At 59.9% G+C, this 20,886-nt stretch overlaps 2 protein-coding genes across 4 annotated transcripts in view; one reads left to right on the top strand and one right to left on the bottom strand.

Annotated features, from left to right (window-relative positions):
• Window positions 1-7,176, bottom strand: part of SLC25A47 (solute carrier family 25 member 47) — a 17,120-nt gene extending 9,944 nt beyond the window's left edge. The window contains exon 1 of the mRNA XM_045452074.1: window positions 6,866-7,176. Coding sequence (XP_045308030.1) covers window positions 6,866-6,898 — 33 coding nt within the window. The 5' untranslated portion in view covers window positions 6,899-7,176. The remainder of the gene's footprint in view (window positions 1-6,865) is intronic.
• Window positions 1-20,886, top strand: part of SLC25A29 (solute carrier family 25 member 29) — a 22,369-nt gene extending 1,483 nt beyond the window's left edge. The window contains exons 1-4 of one of the 3 annotated variants that reach the window (XM_045452078.1): window positions 5,499-5,824; window positions 12,377-12,420; window positions 18,571-18,654; window positions 19,006-20,886. In XM_045452078.1, the coding sequence (XP_045308034.1) occupies window positions 18,592-18,654; window positions 19,006-19,752 (810 nt within the window). In that variant the 5' untranslated portion in view covers window positions 5,499-5,824; window positions 12,377-12,420; window positions 18,571-18,591 and the 3' untranslated portion in view covers window positions 19,753-20,886. Of the gene's footprint in view, window positions 1-5,498; window positions 5,825-6,415; window positions 6,782-12,376; window positions 12,421-18,570; window positions 18,655-19,005 lie in introns of those variants that run through there. The other 2 variants (XM_045452077.1, XM_045452079.1) reach the window with 2 other exon arrangements.

Raw genomic sequence — 20,886 nt, 5'->3', positions numbered from 1 at the left:
GAGAGATTTTTACTCATTTTGAAAGAGCAGGAGCAGGGGAGGGGCAGACGGAGAGGGCACACAGAATCCGAAGCGGGCTCCAGGCTCCGAGCTGTCGGCACAGAGCCCGATGCGGGGCTCGAACCCACGAACCGCGAGATCATGACCCGAACCGAAACCAAGAGTCAGACCCTTAACTGAGTGAGCCACCCAGGTGCACCGCCCCCCCCCCCGACCCAGTGAATATTTTCTATTTACTAGAACTGAGTCACTCACCGTAGCCCCACACTCAGTGACAGGCACATTAGGAAGTGGGGAGTCTAGAAGAATTAGTGGACATGTTTTCAAGCCGCCACAGAGAGCCAGGGATGGAAACGGGTAGGTGTGGCCAGCCTGTCACAGAGAAAAGCCAGTCTCCACTGGGGCGGTCACAGAGACCTCCAGAAAGGGGGAGGGGGGGCACAGCTGAGCTGCTCAGGAAGACGGCAGGGACTTCCAGGAGCTCAGCTGACCTGGCATCCCCCCCCCCCCCCCACCCCAGGCTCACTAGGAAGTCCCTGCTGTTACACAAAGACGCTCAAGGATAGACGGGGTAAAGGAGAGAAGCCTTTCCCCCACCCTCCACTTGGAAGACAAGGCCCCCCATGAGGGGGGTACACCCCAGAGGCACGCCTGGCCCCCAGCCAGCCCCACGTGCCACCCGGGGGACCGAGGACAAGGACTCCAGAGAGCAGAGCCCAAAGCAGCAAGGCAGGTGGGAGAGGAGGGACCGTCCACATGAAGCAGCCCCAGGAAAACGCTGCCGCCTGGCCGGGCGGCGGCACAAGGCCCTTCCTTCAGGGAGAGGTTCTGGAACAGGGGGGACTCCAGCTCCAGGATTCTGGATTCTAGGATGCTGCAGGCTTTCTCTCTGTTCCTTCCTCCACCTGTTTCTGGAGCTGCCCCAGGCTCCTCCCGCGTCTGTCCTCCCCGGGGGCCTGCCTGCCACATCGGACTGTCCCCACGCGCCTCTGGGCTCAGTGTGTGTCGTTCTCTGTCCGCCGCCACGCCGTCCCCCGCCTTCTGTGGTGTCAACTCCAGCTCACCCTGCCACCGGGACCACGGCCCAGGTGGGGACACACTGCCCTCCTCTGGCCACTGCCCTCGGGTGCCCGCCCCTCACACAGGCCATCCGCCCGGGTCGGCGGTCTGCTCTTCCGTCCCCCAGACCAGACGGTGTGTGGCCCCAGGGAGGGCACAGCCAGGCGGGCTCACGCGGGGCCCCAGCGCCAGCCCCGAGGATGGGCTCCAGGAGGCCCGTGTGCCACACGACCTCCGAGTGGGCGGCAAGCGCATGCTGTCTGCCTCACCTGGCTGAGCGCCTCCGCCCAGCTCCTCTGTCCTGACTGGATGGCCCGACCCAAGCTGCAGACCACCGCTGGGGCCCCCAGGTCCGGCACTCTCGGGCAGGCCCCCTGCAGGCTCTATTTTTATACTTGAAGCATTTGCCCTGCGTTTATTTATATCATTCCCATCTTGAGTTTCTGGTCATCTCACAACCTGGCCGGAGCCGGGGCACCTGGGTGGCTCAGTGGGTTAAGAGTCCGACTCTTGACTTTGACTCAGGTCATGATCTCGCAGTTCGTGGGTTCAAGGGCCACATCAGGCTCTGTGCTGACAGTGCAGAGCCTGCTTGGGATTCTCTCTCTCTCTCTCTCTCTCTCTCTCTCTCTCTCAAAATAAATAAACAACAACAACACTATCTGGCCAGAGCCTCCCTCGCTCTGGTCTCTTGGTCACTCCAAAGCCAAGTGGGTTGGGGCTGGTGCCCAGCACAAGGGAGGCCCACAGCTCACCTGGAGAGGCAGCCCTGGGGAAAACTATAAACATTTCCAGTGGAATGAACGTGCGAGAGGCCCACACAGCATGGTGGCAACTTTGGGGTTGACTCAATTCAAGCAAATTGTTTCAAGTCTACCTAACAAGAGAACTCTGGGCACCATGAACTTGTGAGGACAGTGGCTGCCTGTCTCCAAGGGGTCCCAGGCCCTTCAGCCTCTGAGGCCCAGAGTAGAAAGACTCGCTTAGTCGGGGGGTGAGTCACTGTGAGAGTGGATGGGATAAGAGGGGCGGAGGCACAGCCCCACGGCAGCCACATGCTCGCTGGGGGAGAGACCTGGAAGGTAGTTAGTTCTCATCAGTGCCAGGCAGCCAACCACAGCTCACGCCCCAGGGCCTCCCACCCCCCAGACCTGCTCGCTGCGGCCTTCAGAAGTTCTGGGGCCAGAGTTTCCCCTCCCCGGCTGGACACTTGAAGATGCCTGTAAGAAACGCCAAATACCTCAGCTGAATAATTAAGTCAACTCTTCTCTTCCGTTTCCTACAAAAGCACCTGCCCCGTGGGGCTCTTTGAGTTGCTCTGGCCCCTAGGATCCTCCTGAACCCATTTTACAAATGAGGAAACTGAGGCCAAGAAGGCTCACAGGGTCACGCAGCCAGGAGGGGCCCAAGTTGAGACTGCAGAAGTCAAGTTCCCGAACGTGTCCTTGGAGACAGTCTCAACCTGCGGCCCCCAGAGCCACCTAAAAGCCCCGGAAGGGGCCACTTTCAATGCCGGTTTCTCGGCGCCTGAGGGGCTCAGTCAGTTGGCTCAGTGTCCAACTCTTGATGTCAGCTCAGGTCATGAGCTCACAGTCCGTGGGATCAAGCCCCAGGTCAGGGCTCTGCACCAACAGCAGGAGCCTGCTTGAGGTCCTCCGGCTCCCTCTCCCTCTGCCCCTCTCTCACTGCCGCATGCTATCTTTCTCTCAAAATAAATAAATACACTTAAAAAAATAAATGCAGGTCTCGAGCCCCCCTGCTCCCTAAGTCTGATTCCTTAGGTCTGGTGAGGTGTGTCTTAGCCACATTTCTGGGAGGCTCCATGCCGGAGGTCTAGAATGGGGAGCCTGTGGCTGGGGCCATAGGGCAGGACGGGCCAGGGCCCCACTCCCCTCACCCAGGCCTGGCTCCTCAGCTGCCCGCTCACCCCCTGCCAGAGCTGGCAGGCTGATCCCAGCTTTTGAGTCAAAGCAGACGGGCAGGGTCTGGCTCTGCACACACACACACACACACACACACACACACACACGCACGCACATGCACACACATCCCAACCCAGGTCCCATCCTGCCCCTCTCTCAGGCTCCTCCTTATCGGGGCCCACTGCAGCCCGGAGGAGAGAAACTTTGTTTCTGAAGTTTTTAATTCTAAAAATACATGTTATTATTTTTGTAATGCTTATTTATTTTCGAGACAGAGAGAGTATGAGTGGGAGAGGGGCAGAGAGAGAGGGAGACAGGGGATCCGTCGTCCCAACTGGGGGCTCAAACTCACAAACCGTGAGGCCATGACCTGAGGCGAAGTAGGATGCTTCACCGACTGAGCCACCCAGACACCCCTCTAAAAATACACTGTAGGAAAAACCATCACCCAGAACCCCCACCAGCCCTCACCTTCTTCCCAGAACACGCATCCCTGGAGAAGGGTCAGGCTGTCGGCCGGGAGGAGCCTCCCGCCTGCCTCCCCCTCCACCCAGGGTCCGTCACCTTCCATGGCTCTGGCCATTGAATGATTCTGTCCCCCACTGGGCACCTAGCTTAGTGTTAACAAAGAGGACAGAGAAGGTCCCTGCCCTGGTGGAGCTTACATTCTAGGGGAAGACAGGTGATAAACACACAGAGCAACAAATGAAGTCACTCCGGGAGCTGAAAGAAAGCAGAGTGTGGGAAGGGGTGGCAGACTCCCCAGGGTAGACGGGGAGGACCAGCCAAGCCCCTTGTGCACAGGTGAGAAGTGAGCAGGGGCGCCGAGTCCAAGTGAGTGGGGAGCCAGTTGACCGTCCTGCCCTCCCCATCCCACCTCACCCAGGTCAAAACAGCCCCTGTCACTGAATCCAGCAGATTCGGGGGTGGGGAGAACAGAGGTGATTTTCCTTTCCTCCTTTCCTGCTGGTGTTTCTAATTCTTCCACACTGGATCCGTCTTGGGTAGGAAATGATAAAAGCTGGGCAAAATAGAAACCACACCATGTCCTTGACGGTGACCTGGCTTGACCTCCGTCCCCTGTGACGTTCCCTCCCTCACTGGCTGTCCTGCTCTGGCCTTGGACCCCCCCCCCCCCTTAAAGTTTAGGGTCTGGGAAGAGCCCTGCAGGGAGGCTTTCCCATGCATGGGGGTGGGGCCTGGGCTCTGCGGAAGGAGAGGTGTTTGAAAACATCATATTCTGTGCTGTAATGTATCCTCAGGAAATGAAACAGAACATGCATAGAACCCAACCGCTAATGTGATAATGCAGGCTCCAAAAGATGGACACATGTAACTCTTTGCGATGACTTCCTCAATTCTCCTTTCTGGTCTCTCCCTAACCGCCACGGGAGCCCCTGGAGGTCAGGCTGCTGATCCCCAGGAGTCAGGGCTCCTGCAACCTGCCTCAATTATGACACTAACTTAAGGGCACGTGCATTCTCTTAAGGCAAAAAAAAAAAAAGTAGCTCATCGTTGTTTCCTTATCAAATGCCCCATTATAACTTTGTGACTCACTGCCTCATTAAAGTACTTGACTTTCTACTCAAGCCCCCCAAAACACGCTGTGGGCATTTTGCTTTACCTCTGGAGGCCTTGGCAACCAAGGGACAATGTGTTTGTAAGGGTGGGTCTCCTGGATGTAAGTTTAATCATCATGGCCTTGGAGGCCTCCAGCCACAGTCAACTCCTGCCCCTGTTTTGGGTCTGGGCTTCTCCTGGGGCCCACATGCTATTGTTTTCCTGGCTCCTCGAGGTCAGAGGCTGGCGATATTCAAACCCAGGCCTCCAGACCCCTAGTTCAGGGCCCACCAGCCATCACGAGCACTGGACTAGGAGTCAGCAGACCTGGCTTTGGGTCTCTGCTTAACGAATGTTCTATTTAGATTCTAAGAAGAATCAAAGGAAACCACTAATGATCGTTGGATCCCTGGTGGCCTTGTATCACCATAGTCACTACTTACATACCCCTGAGAAATCCCCTCCTAGCAGAAATATATAATCTTTAAAACCTTGGGTATATGGGGCACCTGGGTGGCTCAGCTGGTTAAGCTTTCAACTCTTGGATTTTGGCTGAGCTCATGATCTCACAGTTTGTGAGTCAGAGCCCTGCTTGGGGCTCTGGGCTAACAGCACTGGGGCCTGCTTTCTCTTTCTCTGTCTCTCTCTCTGTCTCTCTCTGTCTCTCTCTCTCTCTACCTACCTCTCTCTCTTCCCCTCCCCTATGGAAGTGTTCTTTCCCTCAAAAAAATAAATAAACCTGAAAATAATAAAAGAATAAAACCCTGGATACATATCTATTGTAATCCCCATCCTTCTTCCAGAAATGGTAACATGAGAATAAAAGAACTGTGGTCTGCAATCCGGAAACACGCAGGTCCTGACCACAGAATCTTGAAGAAGGAAGTTGAGCCGCAGGCCTGACGCTGTTATCTGACTCTCATTGTGCAGGAGAAAGCGCGCAGCCAAGTCGAGTCCCAGCCGGACAGTCCAGACTTCACAAGGCGCTGGGGAAGGAGGGCAGGACACGTCGCTGAACAGGACACTCCCCCAAAGACCAGGGAGGGGTCCTTGTCACTGCCAATCTCAGGGACTCTCCAGGCGCAGGACCTGGCTCCTCCTCGTCCCCCTCGTCCCCCGCGGCCCAGCGCCCTCCCACTTGGGCCGGCTCGCCCAGTCCTTCCCGAGGCCTCCCTTGTCGAGGCCCCGCGCCGGCGCCCTCCCTGCCACCGATGGCCTGTGTGCGCCCGTCCAGGAACCTGCCCGGATCCGCACCCCTCCGCGGCCCAGCAGCGCGCAGGCAGGTGCGCGTCCCCGAGGGGCGCCCCACAGCCCCCTTCCCCTTTCCAGCTCCCCGCCGTCCCGGGACCCCGCGTGCGGGCCCGGCGAGCGCGCAGGCGGAGGGGCGATTCGCCGCTCCAGGGGTATCACAGCTAGTTGTGTCGGAGCCTTGCAGGGCCCTGGCGCTCCGCGCCCCTTGACGCGCCCGTGTCCCCATTACACAGGCAAGGACTTGAGGTTGGGCGGCCGAGTCGGGATCCGGACCCAGGCCCCAGGTTCAAGAGTCCAGTCCAGAGCGAGCACACCCCGCCTCCCGCTCAGCTGACCCGTGTCGCTCACGCCGGGAGGTTCCCACCCCTGCACAGGCCGCCTTCAGGCCCCGGGCTCCCGGGCCCCCGGGCCCAGCCCCACGGTCCCAGCACCGCGCGCACCCGGCTGCTCGCCCCTCCGGAGCCGCGCGGGCGGGCGCACGAAGCACACTCTTTGTCTGCGGCGCCTGTGCGCCTCCCCCGCCCGCCACGTCCACCCCCCGCCTGGCCCGCCCCGGACACGCCCAGCCAATGAGGCGCGGCGGCGGCGCGCAGGGCCCGGGGTGTTGTCCGCGCCTCGCCCGCCCATTGGCTGCGCTCCGCACCCCCGCGGGAGCCCGGCCGGCCGGCCCGAGGGGCGGGGCGAGCGGCCCGAGGTGCGGGACCACTGGCTGCGGGCGGACGGCCGCGAGGGCAAGCGAGCCGGCCGGCCAGGGACAGGCGCCGGCGTTGGACCCGCGCTCTGAGCCGCCGCCGCCGCCCCCTGCCCCCGGCTGGCCCCGGGCTCCGCGCCAGGAGGCGGCGGCCAGGCCGAGTCCCAACCGTGCGAGCCGGCGGGACCCCCGACGGCCACCAGCCCGGCGAGGGGCCAGAGGAGAAGGACGAGGAGGAAGGGCAGCCTCGCCGGGGGCCCGGCCATGGCGCTCGACTTCCTGGCTGGATGCGCTGGGGGTAAGCAGGCGGGCGGCGCCCACCCGGACCGCGCGATCTCGGGAGGCCGGAGCCAGGCGTGTGCGGGATGGGAGGCCGGCTCACCTGCGGGCGCCGGGCTTTCCTCGCCTGAAGCATGGGGGTAACGATGCTCTCGTCTCACGGGGCTCTCGGGGACGTGCCCAGACAACAGGCCGGGAGGGCGTCTAGCACGCCGTCCGCGAGGGCAGGTGGCGTTCGAGTCCTTCGGGGCTCGTCCAGACGAGAGGTCTGGGGCGCCGGGGCAGCACCGTGGCTTGGCCAAGTGGGGCACCGCCAGGAGGACGTCCCGCCGCCCGGTGCGCCCCGCTCGCGCGAGGCCTCGGGCGCATCTCCCTCCCCGGTTCCCGCATCCCCGGCCCGCGCCCACGGCCCCAGAAGTTGGGGGCTGGCTCCACCCCCCTTCCCCGCAGGTGTCTGGGCGGGGCTGGGGCCACAGGAAGACCCCCTAGGGGGCTGGCCTTGGAAGGCCCGGAAGGGCGCCGGAGGCCCCTAGGCGCCGAGTCATGCTTTGGGCATGCCTCACCTCCCTAATCCGTTCAGGGAACTGCTGGCGGGGGGGGGGGGGGGGGGGGGGGGGGCCGGGGGGGGGTCTCCACCCGGGTGGCGGAGTGGGCCTGACACGCGGTGTGGGCTAGCCCTGTGCTCACGCGTGCGTGTCGCCGGTGCGGGGCACCTTCACCCAGACCAGGCTGCTAGGGTCCTCCCCAAGCCTGTGTCCCCGGGAGGGCCGCTGTCAGTGTGCAACCCAGGATATGCCATGGGACGACCCTGGGCATGGAGCTGGGCCGGGCGCTTCCCTGTTTGGCCTTTAGCTTCTTTGCTTTTACTTGGAGAGTTAATGTATTTAACGGGTATTAACTGCGAGCCGGGTTATGTCATTCCCCAAGGAGCTGACAGAAGAGCTGGCTGCATGGCCCCAGGCCTGGTCCTGCTCTGATGGTGGATGTCCCTCCTCCAGCACCTGAAATTGCTTTCACTGTTTATCCGCTTGGGTTTGGCGTTGGGCACCCTGGAGGAAGAGGAGTGACAATGGCCTGGGGCATTTAAGCCTCTGATTTCAGCTTCCTGCTCTGGGCAAGAAGAGACTGGTGGGGAGGGCAGTGTGCCAGGGAAGCGATGTGTGTCAAGAGATTTAAGAACTTCCCAGCCTGTTACCCAATCAGGCCTCAGGAAACCACCGGGCTGGAGTCTGCTGAAGGGGGAAGAACCCCAGGGCCTTTCGTAAATGCGTGAATTTCTCCCAAGCCCAGGCCAGAGGAGACAGGAGCGGGCAGCCTCTGCAGATCTGGGTCTCAGCTCCCCTCCCCGCTCTGGTGACTGCACCTGCCACCACCCCTGCTGGCTCCTCCTGAGCCCCCAAACCCTCCTCTACCCACCCCGCAGTGGTGGCTCAATGAGGCTGGAGTGCCCCACAGCCAAAGCCCCTTTCCAACTTCTTGGGGAATGTGGGTTCTTTCCCCAGAGGAACAGGATTCCTTCTGATTTCTCCCGGGTGTCCTGGGAGCTGTGGGGTTTGAGGTGGAACTCATCCTGAGGCCAGGCCTGCTTAGGGACCCACCCCACCCCTAGACACACGGGGTCAGTCACTGTAGGCTCTGTGCTCAAAAGGCCATGCCTTCCGCCCTCCCTCACCGAACCCACCTAGGAGGGACCCTGTCCAGGCTGCAGGGTTGGGGCAAGGTCAGGGTCCAGCACCATGCGGAGCTATGGGCCCCAGCCCCTTCCCCCAACCCCCAACTGCCCTACTCCCACCCAGGGGCAAGCCTGGGGCTGCTGGTGGCACCTACCTCCCTGCTGTGAGTGGAGGCCTGAGTCTCCCAGGCCGGCAAGGATGGCAGTGGCCGCCACAAAGCCTCTTTGTGAGGGTTGTCGGCTTCCGCTCCCCTGAGATCCTCTCCTGGTCTTATGTGACCCAGGAGAAACCTTGGCCTTGAGAAGTGGAGGGACTAGTGAGACAGTGACCTGATTGTGTCCCTGGCACGAAGTAGCCTGTGCAGAGGGACTGTCTAGGAACTAGGCGCGGGCCGCGCCCCCACCTCAGCGCCTGGCCCTGGAGGCCCCTGCCTCGTTACTTCGGCTTGGGCTCTTTCAGACCTGGACCCAGAGCAGGGGGACGACGGTGCTTCTCCTCGGCGGCCTGGGGTTCCCTCTAGATTCAGATTCCTGGGAGGGAGAGCGGTACGTCACCTCCGATTGGTGGAGTGTCGGGTCACGTGTTCAATTTCACCCGCGGGGAGGTGGGACAGGTGCCTTGATTGACGGCATCCCGGCGCTCACGTGGTAGGAAGGTCAGAATGTCTGCCTTTGCTCCGCACCAGGGGGTCAGTCCCAGGCGTGCAGCCCGCCAGCATCCTGTGCCCCGAATGGGGGTCTCCCTGCCACGTGCATGGCTAGGAGGAGGCGCGGCTCCGTGGTGGGGCCGGGCACCCTGTGTGGGGAAGACAGGTCTGCCATCCAAGTGTCTCCTGCAACGCCTGCCTCTGGGACCATCGCCCCCCACTCCTACCCCAGAGGGCCTGGCGGTGCCCCCGAGAAACCACCGTGTGTAGGGCAGTGGGCACTGGCTGTGGAGGTGGGAAAAAGGATCTCCTTGTGGTGCCTCAGCGTCCTGTCGGGGCGCTGGCCTGGAAGGGCTTCCCCGTGAGGTTAAAGGGTAAGGCTTGGCAGGACTGGAGGCCCTGATGGAGGCAGGCCCAATCTGTTCCTGTGAATGGAGATGTCCTGGGTGAAGGCACTCAGCCCCTCCCCTGAGGGCATTGAAATCAGCCTCTGGAGCAGTGGCAGTGCAAATGGCTGCCATTGGAGGTCTTGGGGGGCCTCCCAGCTGAGGCTGGGGGAGGGGGAGGGGAGGGGGAGAGGGTGGTTACCCCTTCCATCCTGGAGGCTGATGAAGGCTGGAACCTGAGAAGTCTGGGACCAGAGCCAGGACCCGCCACCCACAGGAAGGGGACCCCCAGCATTTCCGGCACCAGCTTCTTGGGGACCCCACAACTGGGCCTTGGCTGCAGAGGGCATGGAGGTCCCCAGGGGTCCGCAGCTGGAGAGAAGGGAGGTCAAACAGCATACCCCCAGGCAAGTGTCAAGTCTCTGAAACCCAGGGAAATCAGAGCCCAAGAAAATAAGTTCTAGAACTAGGCTTCTCAAATTTAGAAAATTCACAACATGCTATGAAAGAGAAGGTGGATCTCAAAAGATAGAAACAGAGTGTGTCACAGAGGACCAGAGGCACGGGCACGGAAGTCTTGAGGGAAGAGACACCTCGGGGAGGTCTTTTCATCTTCCTGTGAACGTTAGGGGTTCCAGAAGGAGAAGAAGGTCTGGGGATGAAGATTACGATGAATAAACGATAGTGGAAATTTCCTCTGATCAGAAAAAAGGCCTGAGTGTGCAGAGAGAAAGGGCTGGTGTACCAGGCAGGGGTACTTTAAAAAAAAAAAAAAAGAGACACACCCTTGGCATCTCCTGGTGACATTCCTGAAATCTGCAGATAAAATCTCAGAGGCTTCCCGATAGAACGCATAAATTACCGACAAGGAGCAAAAAACGTACCGGCAACGGATTTCTCAGCTGTGGCACCAGAAGCGAGAAGATTCTGGGACACGGCCACCCTAATGGCCTGGGCCTGGGAGCCTCACCAGAGCACGGGACCGTTGTTCCCGGATGGTGTTAAAGAAATAGACTCTGTAGGCCGTTTCCTCATGTGTTAACCTCCGAGGAGAGTAATCAAGAAAGGCTCCGACAAAATGGCAACTGATCGGGGTAGAGACCCCAAGAAGGGGGTAGAGGGGAGGAAGTGAGGGAACAGTTCTGAATCTCGTGGGGTCTAAACGGGGTAGAAGAGGAAGCTATCAGAGTTGGAAACCTTGTTGGGGCGGCTCTTACTGGGCGGGGGGAGGGGGAGGGCAGCAAGGGGGGGCAGAGAAAGCCTTCGGGGGGGGGGGGGTGACGGTTCTTGTCCTGTTTCCACATAATGATTAAAAGTAAGAAACAAGAAGTAACCTTTAGCCGAACTTAGACACTAGCAGAAGGCGGAGAAGTGGCGGGTGGCCCGAACCAGCCAACATGCAGAACGACAAAGGGAAGAAATAAGCCATTCACGTAAAATGACATGGAATCGTGTCAGATGTCGCATCTCGGCAGAACCGGAGGCGCCTCCAGACGGGAGCGGCCGAGAGCGGGAGCTCGCTTCCAGGAGCATTGAAAACAAGGGAGTAGGACCAGGTTGAAAATTAACCGTCACCAAACCGTGCCAGGCGCGTGCAACCAGAAGGAAAGCGGGACTGGCCAAGTTCGCGTCAAACACAGCGGATCCTAAGGTCCAAAGCATGAGACAAGGTGAGGGGGACGCACGACAACATGCAAGTTGTAAAGAGGCGCGGTGACTCCCGCTAACCGCTGGGCGCCCACCACCCTGATGAGCAGCCCCAACGGGGGGCAAGAGAGGTGAGCGGGGAAGGAGGAGGGCTCCAGGCCCAGGAGGTCTAGGCTGCAATCCTCGCCTCACCACTCTCTCGCCACGCAGCGTGGACATACGACTTCCTTCGGCCTCAGGTCCCTCATCTGTAAAATGGGCTCATAGTCCTTTCTTTACATGTGAGAGGGAGAGTTAGTCCACATGCAAAACTGAGAACAGTGACCGGCAGGTAGAGGTGTTAATACTGTCTTAATTATAAACACTCCCAGCGGTAAGAGACCTTTAAGAGATTCACACACAAAATCCTAGGGAGGAGAGCGTGGGAGTCGAAGCCACCTTCACCTCACTGAGCCTCCCTTTCTCCTTCTGTGAATGGGGTCACGAGGTGCCTGATTCCCAGCGATAGTTACACCTGAACAGCACTCAGGACTCAGAAAAGGGTTCAGAAGCCAGTTTGGAGAGTGATGAGCCTTTGTCCCCCGAGGTTTTGGGGTTTTGGCAGAGGCTGGACCGATGCATCCTTGCGCGTGATCACAAAGTCCCGAGCTAACTCCCCGGGTCCCAGGCGGCTCCCACGCGGGGAAGGGAGTGGCCAACCAGTGCCTGTGCTGCCTGGGCCCTGGGTCAGTTTTGGGGGGTGTGGGGGTGGGGGGGACTTGATGCTCTCACCTGCACAGGCAAGGGGAGTGAGCCACAGACCCCGAGTCCTTTGGGAGCTTGGCCAGCTGGTGAGTGGCGGAGGGAAAAGTCAAATCTGGGTGGCCCTCTGACCCCAAGTCCACAATCCCTGGGGCCCCCCCGCCACGCCAGGAGGTGTTTGGAGCAACGGGACCATCTCAGAACTAGCGTGTGTGGCTTCCGGGGGCCAGCTGTCCTCAGGCACACGGACCAGTCAAGTGCAGTGGGAAGCGGGGGCTGGAGAGACCCCCGCGTTGGGTTGGACAGATCCAGGCTTGACCTCAGGGATGTCATCCCCCCACACCCCACTGCTCGTGCAGGCATGAGGATGAAGGGGCCCACAGGGTGCCTGGCACACAGTAGGTGCTTGGTAAACGGCTTTTTCCCCTCCAGTCCCGTGGCTCCCATGCGGTCCTCGCAGGAAGGCCCCTGTGCTCCGGGTTTCTGAGGCATTTGGGTGACATGCCCCTTTCCTCCCCCAGGTGTGGCAGGCGTGCTCGTGGGACACCCGTTTGACACAGTCAAGGTGAGTCTCTTGCACAGTTTACTCTCAGGTCTTTGGGGAGGGGCAGACACTGGACATGCGCAGGGCCGGGACGGCTGGAGTCCCCTTTCCAGTGACTCCCCCCGCTTTTTAAAAAATATTTATTTTTGAGAGCGAGCGAGAGAATGAGCGGGAGAGGGGAAGAGAGAGGGGGACAGAGGATCCAGAGCAGCTTCTGCGCTGGCAGCAGACAACCCGACGTGGGGCTCGAACTCATGGACCGTGAGATCATAACTTGAGCTGAAGTCGGACACTCAACCGACTGAGCCACCCAGGCTCCCCCAGACATCTTTTTTGTTTTTTTTAAGTCTGTTTATTTTTTTAAGAGCGAGCGAGCATGAGCGGGGTAGGGGGCAGAGAGGAAGGGAGAGAGAATCCCAAGCAGGCTCCGCATCATCAGCACGGAGCCTGATGTAGGGCTCGAACCCACGAACCGTGAGATCATGACCTGAGCTGAAACCAAGAGTCAGACACTCAACCGACTGAGCCACCCAGGTGCCCCCAGACATCTTCTTGAAAGAAAGAGCAGTTCAGAGAGAAAATCCAGAAATACAGAAAAGCCAAAGCTGGTCAGTATTTCCCATGAACGTGATCTTCACAGAATGGTCACCATTGGCACGAAACAGAGTGTTTCCCGAGGGCTGGTGTCCACCTGTGCGGAGTGTGTGGCCCTGGGCCAGGCGCTCAGTTAGCCAGTTTCTCGTCAATAAGCTGTCCAGACCCAGGTGGTCAGATGCTCAAAACAGAAACAAAGGAAATCCACGCCCTCCAGCTGGAAATTCCCAAATCAGTCTCTCCCTGCTGCTGGGGTCTTGTGTCCTCACACCAGTCAGGTCTGGACCTTTCCTTGCCGGCTCCCACCTGGGACTCGGGGCGAGCTGGAAGCAACAGGGCACTGGGCCAGACCTTGTGTCCCACAGTAAACACTGAACTTGGCACCTCATCCTGCTGGAGCGAAGGTAGAGCTAAGGCAAGGATGTCATCCCTAGCTGGGGTGGAGGTCACTTCCTGTCCCCTCTTTTTTCAGCAGAAGCCAAGACGGTCACTGGCCAAGAAAAGGACTAGGAACTCAGGCGCTGCGGTTTCCTCCGGCACAGGCATGAGGGCCTAGCTTTATGTACTGGCTCTGACCTTAAAAGTTCTGCCCTAGGCCTTGTACAGCCCAGGCCTCCGGCTAGCCAATCTGCTGTGTGACCTCAGGCCAGTTGCTTGACCTCTCGGCCCAGCATTCTCGCCGGCAAACTGAGGGGTTAGGCAAGATTACGGAGGCCATCGTGGTGCCCTGTGCTCAACAGTATAGTTTGGGTTGCGTGAAAGGCTAGTTCTGAAGAGCACAGATTTTCTTCCAACCCATCGTATGCAAGTTAGGGGGGAGGCGGAAGGGCCACGCTTTCTTGCCACACGGCGACCCCTGCCCTACACAGGCCTGCCGAGAGCCTGTCCACACAGCTGCCTGTGCACTGCCTAGCTGGCCGTCCTGTGAAGCCCGTCCACAGGCCAGAGCAGCCCAGGGCAGCCTGGCACTGTCCACGTTACGCTTGTGGTCACATGTTGTAAATGCCTCTGTATCCAGCCAAGAAGCGACTCTCGATTCACTTCCTCAGCCCAGCTTTGCAGGGGCCACGCCTCTCTGAGCTGTGACTCAGCCTGGGCAGCCCCAGGCCCCTTCAGCTAGCCCTTGCCCCCCTCCCCCCAGGCTGAGGCTCCCGCTGGGCCCCCTCATCAGTGCCCCCAGGCTGGGAGTACTTTGTCCTGGGGTCTCTGTCCTTCTAAGCCCCTGGGTGATTTGGGTGCAGGAGCCTCTCCACCCCACTGGGATCCTCTCCTTGGACCCCCTTAGCTTGCGCCTGGAGGGTGGTCTTTGAAGAAATCCATTGGGTGACTTTTTTTTGGCCACTGTGGCCCAGCAGCATCACATCTAGGCAAACCTGTCTTTAAAAAGCCAATCTCTTTTTTTTGTTTGTTTTAATTTTTTTTAATGTTTATTTATTTTTGAGACAGAGAGACAGAGCGCAAGTGGGGGAGGGGCAGAGAGGGAGACACAGAACCCGAAAAAGACTCCAGACTCTGAGCCGTCAGTCAGCACAGACCCTGATGCGGGGCTTGAACCCACAAACCGGGAGATCGTGACCTGAGCCAAAGTCAGACACTTAACCAACTGAGTCACCCAGGCGCCCCCAAAGCCAATCTCTTTTTTAATGTTTATTTATTTTTGAGTAAGAGAAAGATAGAGCAGGAGCAGGGGAGGAGCAGAGAGGGGGAGAGGGAGGAGGAGAGAGTGAGAATCCCAAACAGGCTCCGCACCGTCAGCACAGAGCTCGACTCAGAGCTTGAACTCACGAACCATGAGACCATGAGCTGAGCTGAAATCAAGAGTCAGACGCTCAACCGACTGACTGAGCCACCCAGGAGCCCCAGTCTTCTTACGGAGAGGAAAAACCCGTCCCCAGTAATCACCACTGTCACCCAATGGTGGTGACCCCTCTCATTCTAGTTATGGGCTGGTACACTCATTTGATTTAATGTAATGCTGTATTACTAATGGCCATTATTTTTTACTGGCTATTTTCCATTATGAAAGTTAAACCATTCTCATTAAAAGAAAATTGGAAAATGTAGAAAAGCCAATTAGTGCCTTATACTGACAAGTCTTTTTGCACGTTTTGTACACCTCCTTCAGGATCTTACCCTCTCCGTCACATTTTCTTGGTTGGCTTTCTATTACACAAGTAAGGTAGGCTGTAGAAAAAAGTTTTAACCATCATAGAGACAAATAAACTAAAAAGAAAAAAAGTCCTTCATATAGACCCTTTCCCAACCCTTGTTCAGATTTCTGTTTAGAAATCTGAGCAGAAATGTACTCAGACCCATATATATTCCTTGCTTTTAGCAAAAGGGGGATTTCCTTCAATAGCTCTGTGGTGGGTTTTTTTTTTTGTTTTTTGTGTTTTTTTTAATGTCTTATTTATTTTTGAGAGGCAGAGTGCAAGCAGGGGAGGGGCAGAGAGAGAGAGGGAGACACAGAATCCGAAGCAGGCTCCAGGCTCCGAGCTGTCAGCACAGAGCCTGACGCGGGGCTCGAACCCACGAACCGTGAGATCATGACCTGAGCCCAAGTTGGTCACTTAATCGACTGAGCCACGCAGGCACCCCCGTGGTGGTGGTTGTTTTAACTGGAATTTGACACATGTAGAAAAGTGCACGCATGGGGCGCCTGGGTGGCTCAGTCGGTTGGGCGTCCGACTTCAGCTCAGGTCACGATCTCGCGGTCCGTGAGTTCGAGCCCCGCGTCAGGCTCTGGGCCGTTGGCTCGGAGCCTGGAGCCTGCTTCCGATTCTGTGTCTCCCTCTCTCTCTGCCCCTCCCCCATTCATGCTCTGTCTCTCTCTGTCCCAAAAATAAATAAACGTTAAAAAATAATAAAAATAAAGAAGAGTGCACGCATGCTAAGGGTACATCATCATGAAGCACACACCTGGGGAAGTAGAACAATGTCCCCTCCCCCCATCAGGAGCCCCCCCAGTCCTCCCAGCAATGCCTGCCCCTTCTCTGGCCATCCACTCTCCTAACTTCTTTTTTAACGTAAGCTCTGTGCCCAACGTGGGGCCCGAACTCATGACCCCAAGATCCAGAGCTCTTCCAACAGAGCCAGCCAGAACCCCCACTCTCCTGACTTCTCACGCCATGGTCCCGTTTGCCTCTTCCCGAACCTCATGTAGTTGGACTTATGCTCCAGAATGCGTGAGGGGACACCCGTGTCCCACGTCGGTTCATGCTGTCTCATGGCTGGGACATCCGCTGTGTGTTCCCAGACCCTTGGGACTGGGATTTGAGTCCAAGATTTGGCTTTCCTCTTCTCCCAGAATCAAGCCCCTGTCCTCAGACACCCTACCTTCACACTAGTTTCTGTCCGAAGGTAGTTTTCTGTCCTACTGACTAGACACGACTGTAATCAGGGATGCTGGGGGTAAAACCACTTTCACCAGCCAGTGGCCAGCCCAGGGCCGGGGCGGGGATGGCGAGGTGGGTGGGGGCTGGCGCCGGGGGCTCCATGCCCGGACGTGCTGTTGAAATTTTGTGTTGCTTTAATGGCCTTTACTTTCTGAGCTAGGGGCTGCCTCCGTCCATAGCAAAAGTGTAACTTTGTTGTAGGTGAGCGTAAGCCTCGCCCTGGGGAGCGCTAGTAAGTAGACCAGGTGACCCGGACCCTTCTCTGTCCTCGCCGAACCTGACCCTGGGTCTGAACTGCACCCTGCCACGCCCCTCCTCCCCACCCCCCCCCCCAGAGTCCCCTCCCTGAGGAGCAGGGGACAGGTGAACTTGGCCCAGCGCAGGTCGTGGGGCGGGGACCCGGCTGGGGCTGGTTGGGGTCTCAGCCGTGTGGAGAGTGGAGAGCTGGGAGCCCTTCTGGGCGTGTGACAATCACCACTTGTCCGGGGGCGGGTCCACCAATCCGAGATCCCGTCACCCCAAAATGTTCACCTCAACTCTAGATATTACAAGACCTGGGCCCCATTTCACCCCCAAACCTAGTCCCCCAAGACACCTGGCCAGCAAGCACTCGTCCCAGGTCCGGGGGTCAGAAACAAAGGGGAGAGGGGCCTCTGCGCTCCCTGTGGGACCCGAGCCTGGCCTGAGCCTGGGCCTGAGCCGGTCCAAGCCGCCAAGACTGGAAGCCGCTGTCCAGGTAGGTGTCTGAGTGAAAGCGCAACCCACAGCGGGGACGGCCATACTTCCTGTCACTTCTGCTACCACGGCCCACTCAGTGCCCCTGTTGGGGGCTGCGCGCGAGGGAAAAGTGTTCCAGGTGGGACGCCAGACCACGGAAGGGAAAGCGAAAAGCCCTCACGGCACAAAAACCACCCAGAGCGGCGCTCAAGGCGATCCTATGTGATCACTGTTGGACAAGCGCTTCTGCCTTTCTCTGAAAATCCACCCCTCCCCCCACCAAGAGCCGACAGCAGTGGCCAGCCACAGGGTGCGCTCGGTCGTCAGCGCCTCTGGGGGCCGTGGCCACCAGCCACAGAGGTCCTCCTGTGCGGAGATGGTACGTTCGTGTTCTTAGAAAACGTTCTTTTGTAAGTGCACTGAGCCATAGAAGGCCCACTGGAGGGCTCTCACCAGCCAGCACCACCCCCCCACACACACTGTGGCCCCCACCAACACAGACGAGCTGCCCATGTCGCTGCAGAGGACAGACAGCCTGGGCGGAGTTGCAAAACATCTCAGCCTCAGTCTTCCCATCTTTGAAATGGGAGGGACGAGCGCACGCACCTCGGCTGGTGATTCCAACGTTAGGCCCTCTGATGCTGCTAGGCACAGAGTGGCATTCATGCCATGGCCCTGGCTGTGGTGATGATTGCTGAGTCTGCTCCTGAGAACGTGACTTAACCTAGCTCCCCCCCCCCCCCCCCACCAACCCCCGGGACCTGGATTCCAAGTTCAGGAAATGTGCTCCCGCTCCGAGCCATGGGGCCTGAGCATCAAGCCCAGAGATAAGCTCTGGGGTCAATCGAGAACACTTCTCTCACAGTAAGAGGTTCTGGACCACAGGGCTCCAAGGGTGGCTGGGCGTGAGCCCCCAGGCCCCGAAGGTGGTGACAAGGTCCTGCGGTCGCTAAGGAGGCCATGAGCTCCTCTCCTGTCCCTGCTTTGTGAACTCACGACCACTATCCGCACAAGGGGCTACTGGCAGAAATCAGGATCCCTCAGCATCCGAGCCTCCTGGCCTTTAACACCCATGGAGGCACTGCCAGCCCCTGACGAGGGGAGCTGAGTGATAAGAATTAGGTGAGAAGCCCCCTCGGCACGGGCCATGGTTTGCCACCAGGACAGCGGGGAAGTCTGGGGAGGTGCATCGTGCAGAGACAGTGCCACAAGAAGCCTGGGACGTCTGAGATCCTGGGGGCCCTCTACCCCCTGTGCAGTTTGCCCACTGACACCCCCTCACTGAAGAGGCAAGGACGCCTGGCTCTGCCCCATCCTGGAATCCCAAAAGCCACAGAAGGCTGCTTGGCTCCCTGGCGCTCCTGGAGAGGGAGCCCCCCGGGCTGTCCCGAGTGCTGGGCGGCGGCGGCAGCCAGGAGAGCTCCAGCCCCGCCCGCCCACCTTTCTCGGGGCCCTGTCATTCCAGGTACGGCTGCAGGTCCAGAGCATGGAGAGGCCTCAGTACCGAGGGACCTTGCACTGCTTCCAGTCCATCGTCAAGCAGGAGAGTGTGAGTGGCCTGGGTCTGGGAGGTGGGGGGAGGGGAGGAGGAGGGTGGCCCTGGGACACCGGCCTCTAGGACGTTTCGGGCCCCAGACCACAGAGCTGGAAGCGAAGGTGTCAGCGGGACTACGGGCAGATCAGCACTTTGGAAATGGGAAGGTGTGAATGCCCAGACCTCGGACATCGGGGACACTGGTTCTGGCAGGATTCTGCTTGGTCCTCCCGAACCCGCGGGCTGGGCTGGGCTGGGCTGGGCTGGGGCCGCCCTCTCCCCCCCCCCCCCCCCCGCCCTCCCCTCCCCTCCCCTCCCCAGGCCCCAGGCAGGAGCGCACCTGACGCCCGTCTGTGTGCCCCGCAGGTGTTGGGCCTGTACAAGGGCCTGGGCTCGCCCCTCATGGGGCTCACGTTCATCAACGCGCTGGTGTTCGGCGTGCAGGGCAACACCCTGCGGGCCCTGGGCCGCGACACGCCGCTGAACCAGTTCCTGGCCGGCGCGGCGGCGGGCGCCATCCAGTGCGTCATCTGCTGCCCCATGGAGCTGGCCAAGACGCGGCTGCAGCTGCAGGACGCGGGCCCGGCCCGCACCTACCGCGGCTCGCTGCACTGCCTGGCGCACATCTACCGGCAGGAGGGCCTGCGCGGCGTCAACCGGGGCATGGCCTCCACCCTGCTGCGCGAGACGCCCAGCTTCGGCGTCTACTTCCTCTCGTACGACGTGCTGACGCGCGCGCTGGGCTGCGAGCCCGGCGACCGGCTGCTGGTGCCCAAGCTGCTGCTGGCGGGCGGCACGTCGGGCATCGTGTCCTGGCTGTCCACCTACCCCGTGGACGTGGTCAAGTCGCGGCTGCAGGCCGACGGGGTGCGGGGCGCCCCGCGCTACGGCGGCTTCGTGGACTGCGTGCGCCAGAGCTACCGCGCCGAGGGCTGGCGCGTCTTCACGCGCGGGCTGGCGTCCACGCTGCTGCGCGCCTTCCCCGTCAACGCCGCCACCTTCGCCACCGTCACCGTGGTGCTCACGTACGCGCGCGGCCCCGAGGCCCGGCCCGAGGGCGACGCTGTGCCCGCCCCGTCGGGGCCCGGCCTGGCCCAGCCCTCCAGCCTGTGAGGCCGGCGCGCGGGAGCGCCCCGGGCTCCGGACCGCATCGGGCCCGGGCTGGATCCCACGCGCCGGCGAGGGGCGCCCTTGGCCGCAGGCTCGACGTGCGCGGTGTCCTCGGCCGTGAAATGGGGGGCCTCACACCCGCATCGTGCACTCCCGAAGCGCAGAGGTGGCGCCCCGCGTGCACCGAGCCCGTTGCTGTTACCTGGGGAGTCTTCCGGAAACCCAGCCGACACTCCAGCCCTTTCCTGGGGTCCGGGCGACACCACCGCGGGGTCTTTGATGACTCACCCGTGGGCTATCCAGTGACTAACTCCACCCGGCAGAGCCCCAGGGACACTTCTTGGCCACCTGTCCGTTCTCTGTGTTAGGGACAGAGAGGCAGCTCCACGTAACTCCTGGTGTCCCAGAATACTCTGCCGGTACCCCCCAGCTTCTCCGGTTGGCACGGCTGGGAACGCCGTTACTGCTGCCACTCCCACTGGAGGGTGACCTGGGGGACCCGCCCAGAAGTTTGGGGCCGGCTGGCAGCTCCGTACCTGCCACTGGCCACTGGGACGGAAGATGGACAGTTAAGTCCAGCTGCGGAGCGGGGAGGGCTTGCCACCCTCTAGTCCTCAGGCTGCCCGTCTATATAATGGGGACACGGGTCAGCTGCTGTGTGGGGCTCTGGCCCGCTACCACTGGCCAATTCCCTAGGGTGTGCAGCGGTCATCGGGGACGTGGGTACAGGAAGATCCCCACTCCCCAGCAAATGAGGTCTCTCCCAGGGAGTCGTGCTTGGTGTTCCCATGAGGCCACAAAGGAAGGGCTGTTCGTGGGCACAGGTGTGGCCAGTGTGGGCCCCTCTGGGCCAAGTGGGATCCGAGCCTGTGCTCCTGGGACTGTGAGCCTGGGGCAGCCCCAGCACATCTGGAACAGCGTGGCCATGTGTTTGGACAGGGAGGCGGATGGTTTTGCACAGGTTGGAAAGGACTGTGGCCTCCTTTGCCCTGAGTGGAGCTCAGCCTCTTGGGCCATGTGATACGTTCTCCCAGGAGGCAGACTGGGGTCAAGGACGACCAGACTCTAATCCTATTCTTGTGGTGTCATTGCTGTATAGAAACCGCTGAAGGAATAAAATATTCTTTGTTTTCTTAA

This window comes from Leopardus geoffroyi, chromosome B3 (assembly GCF_018350155.1).
Source record: "Leopardus geoffroyi isolate Oge1 chromosome B3, O.geoffroyi_Oge1_pat1.0, whole genome shotgun sequence".
Lineage (NCBI taxonomy): Eukaryota > Metazoa > Chordata > Mammalia > Carnivora > Felidae > Leopardus > Leopardus geoffroyi.
This window is presented reverse-complemented; position numbering and strand designations above follow the sequence as displayed.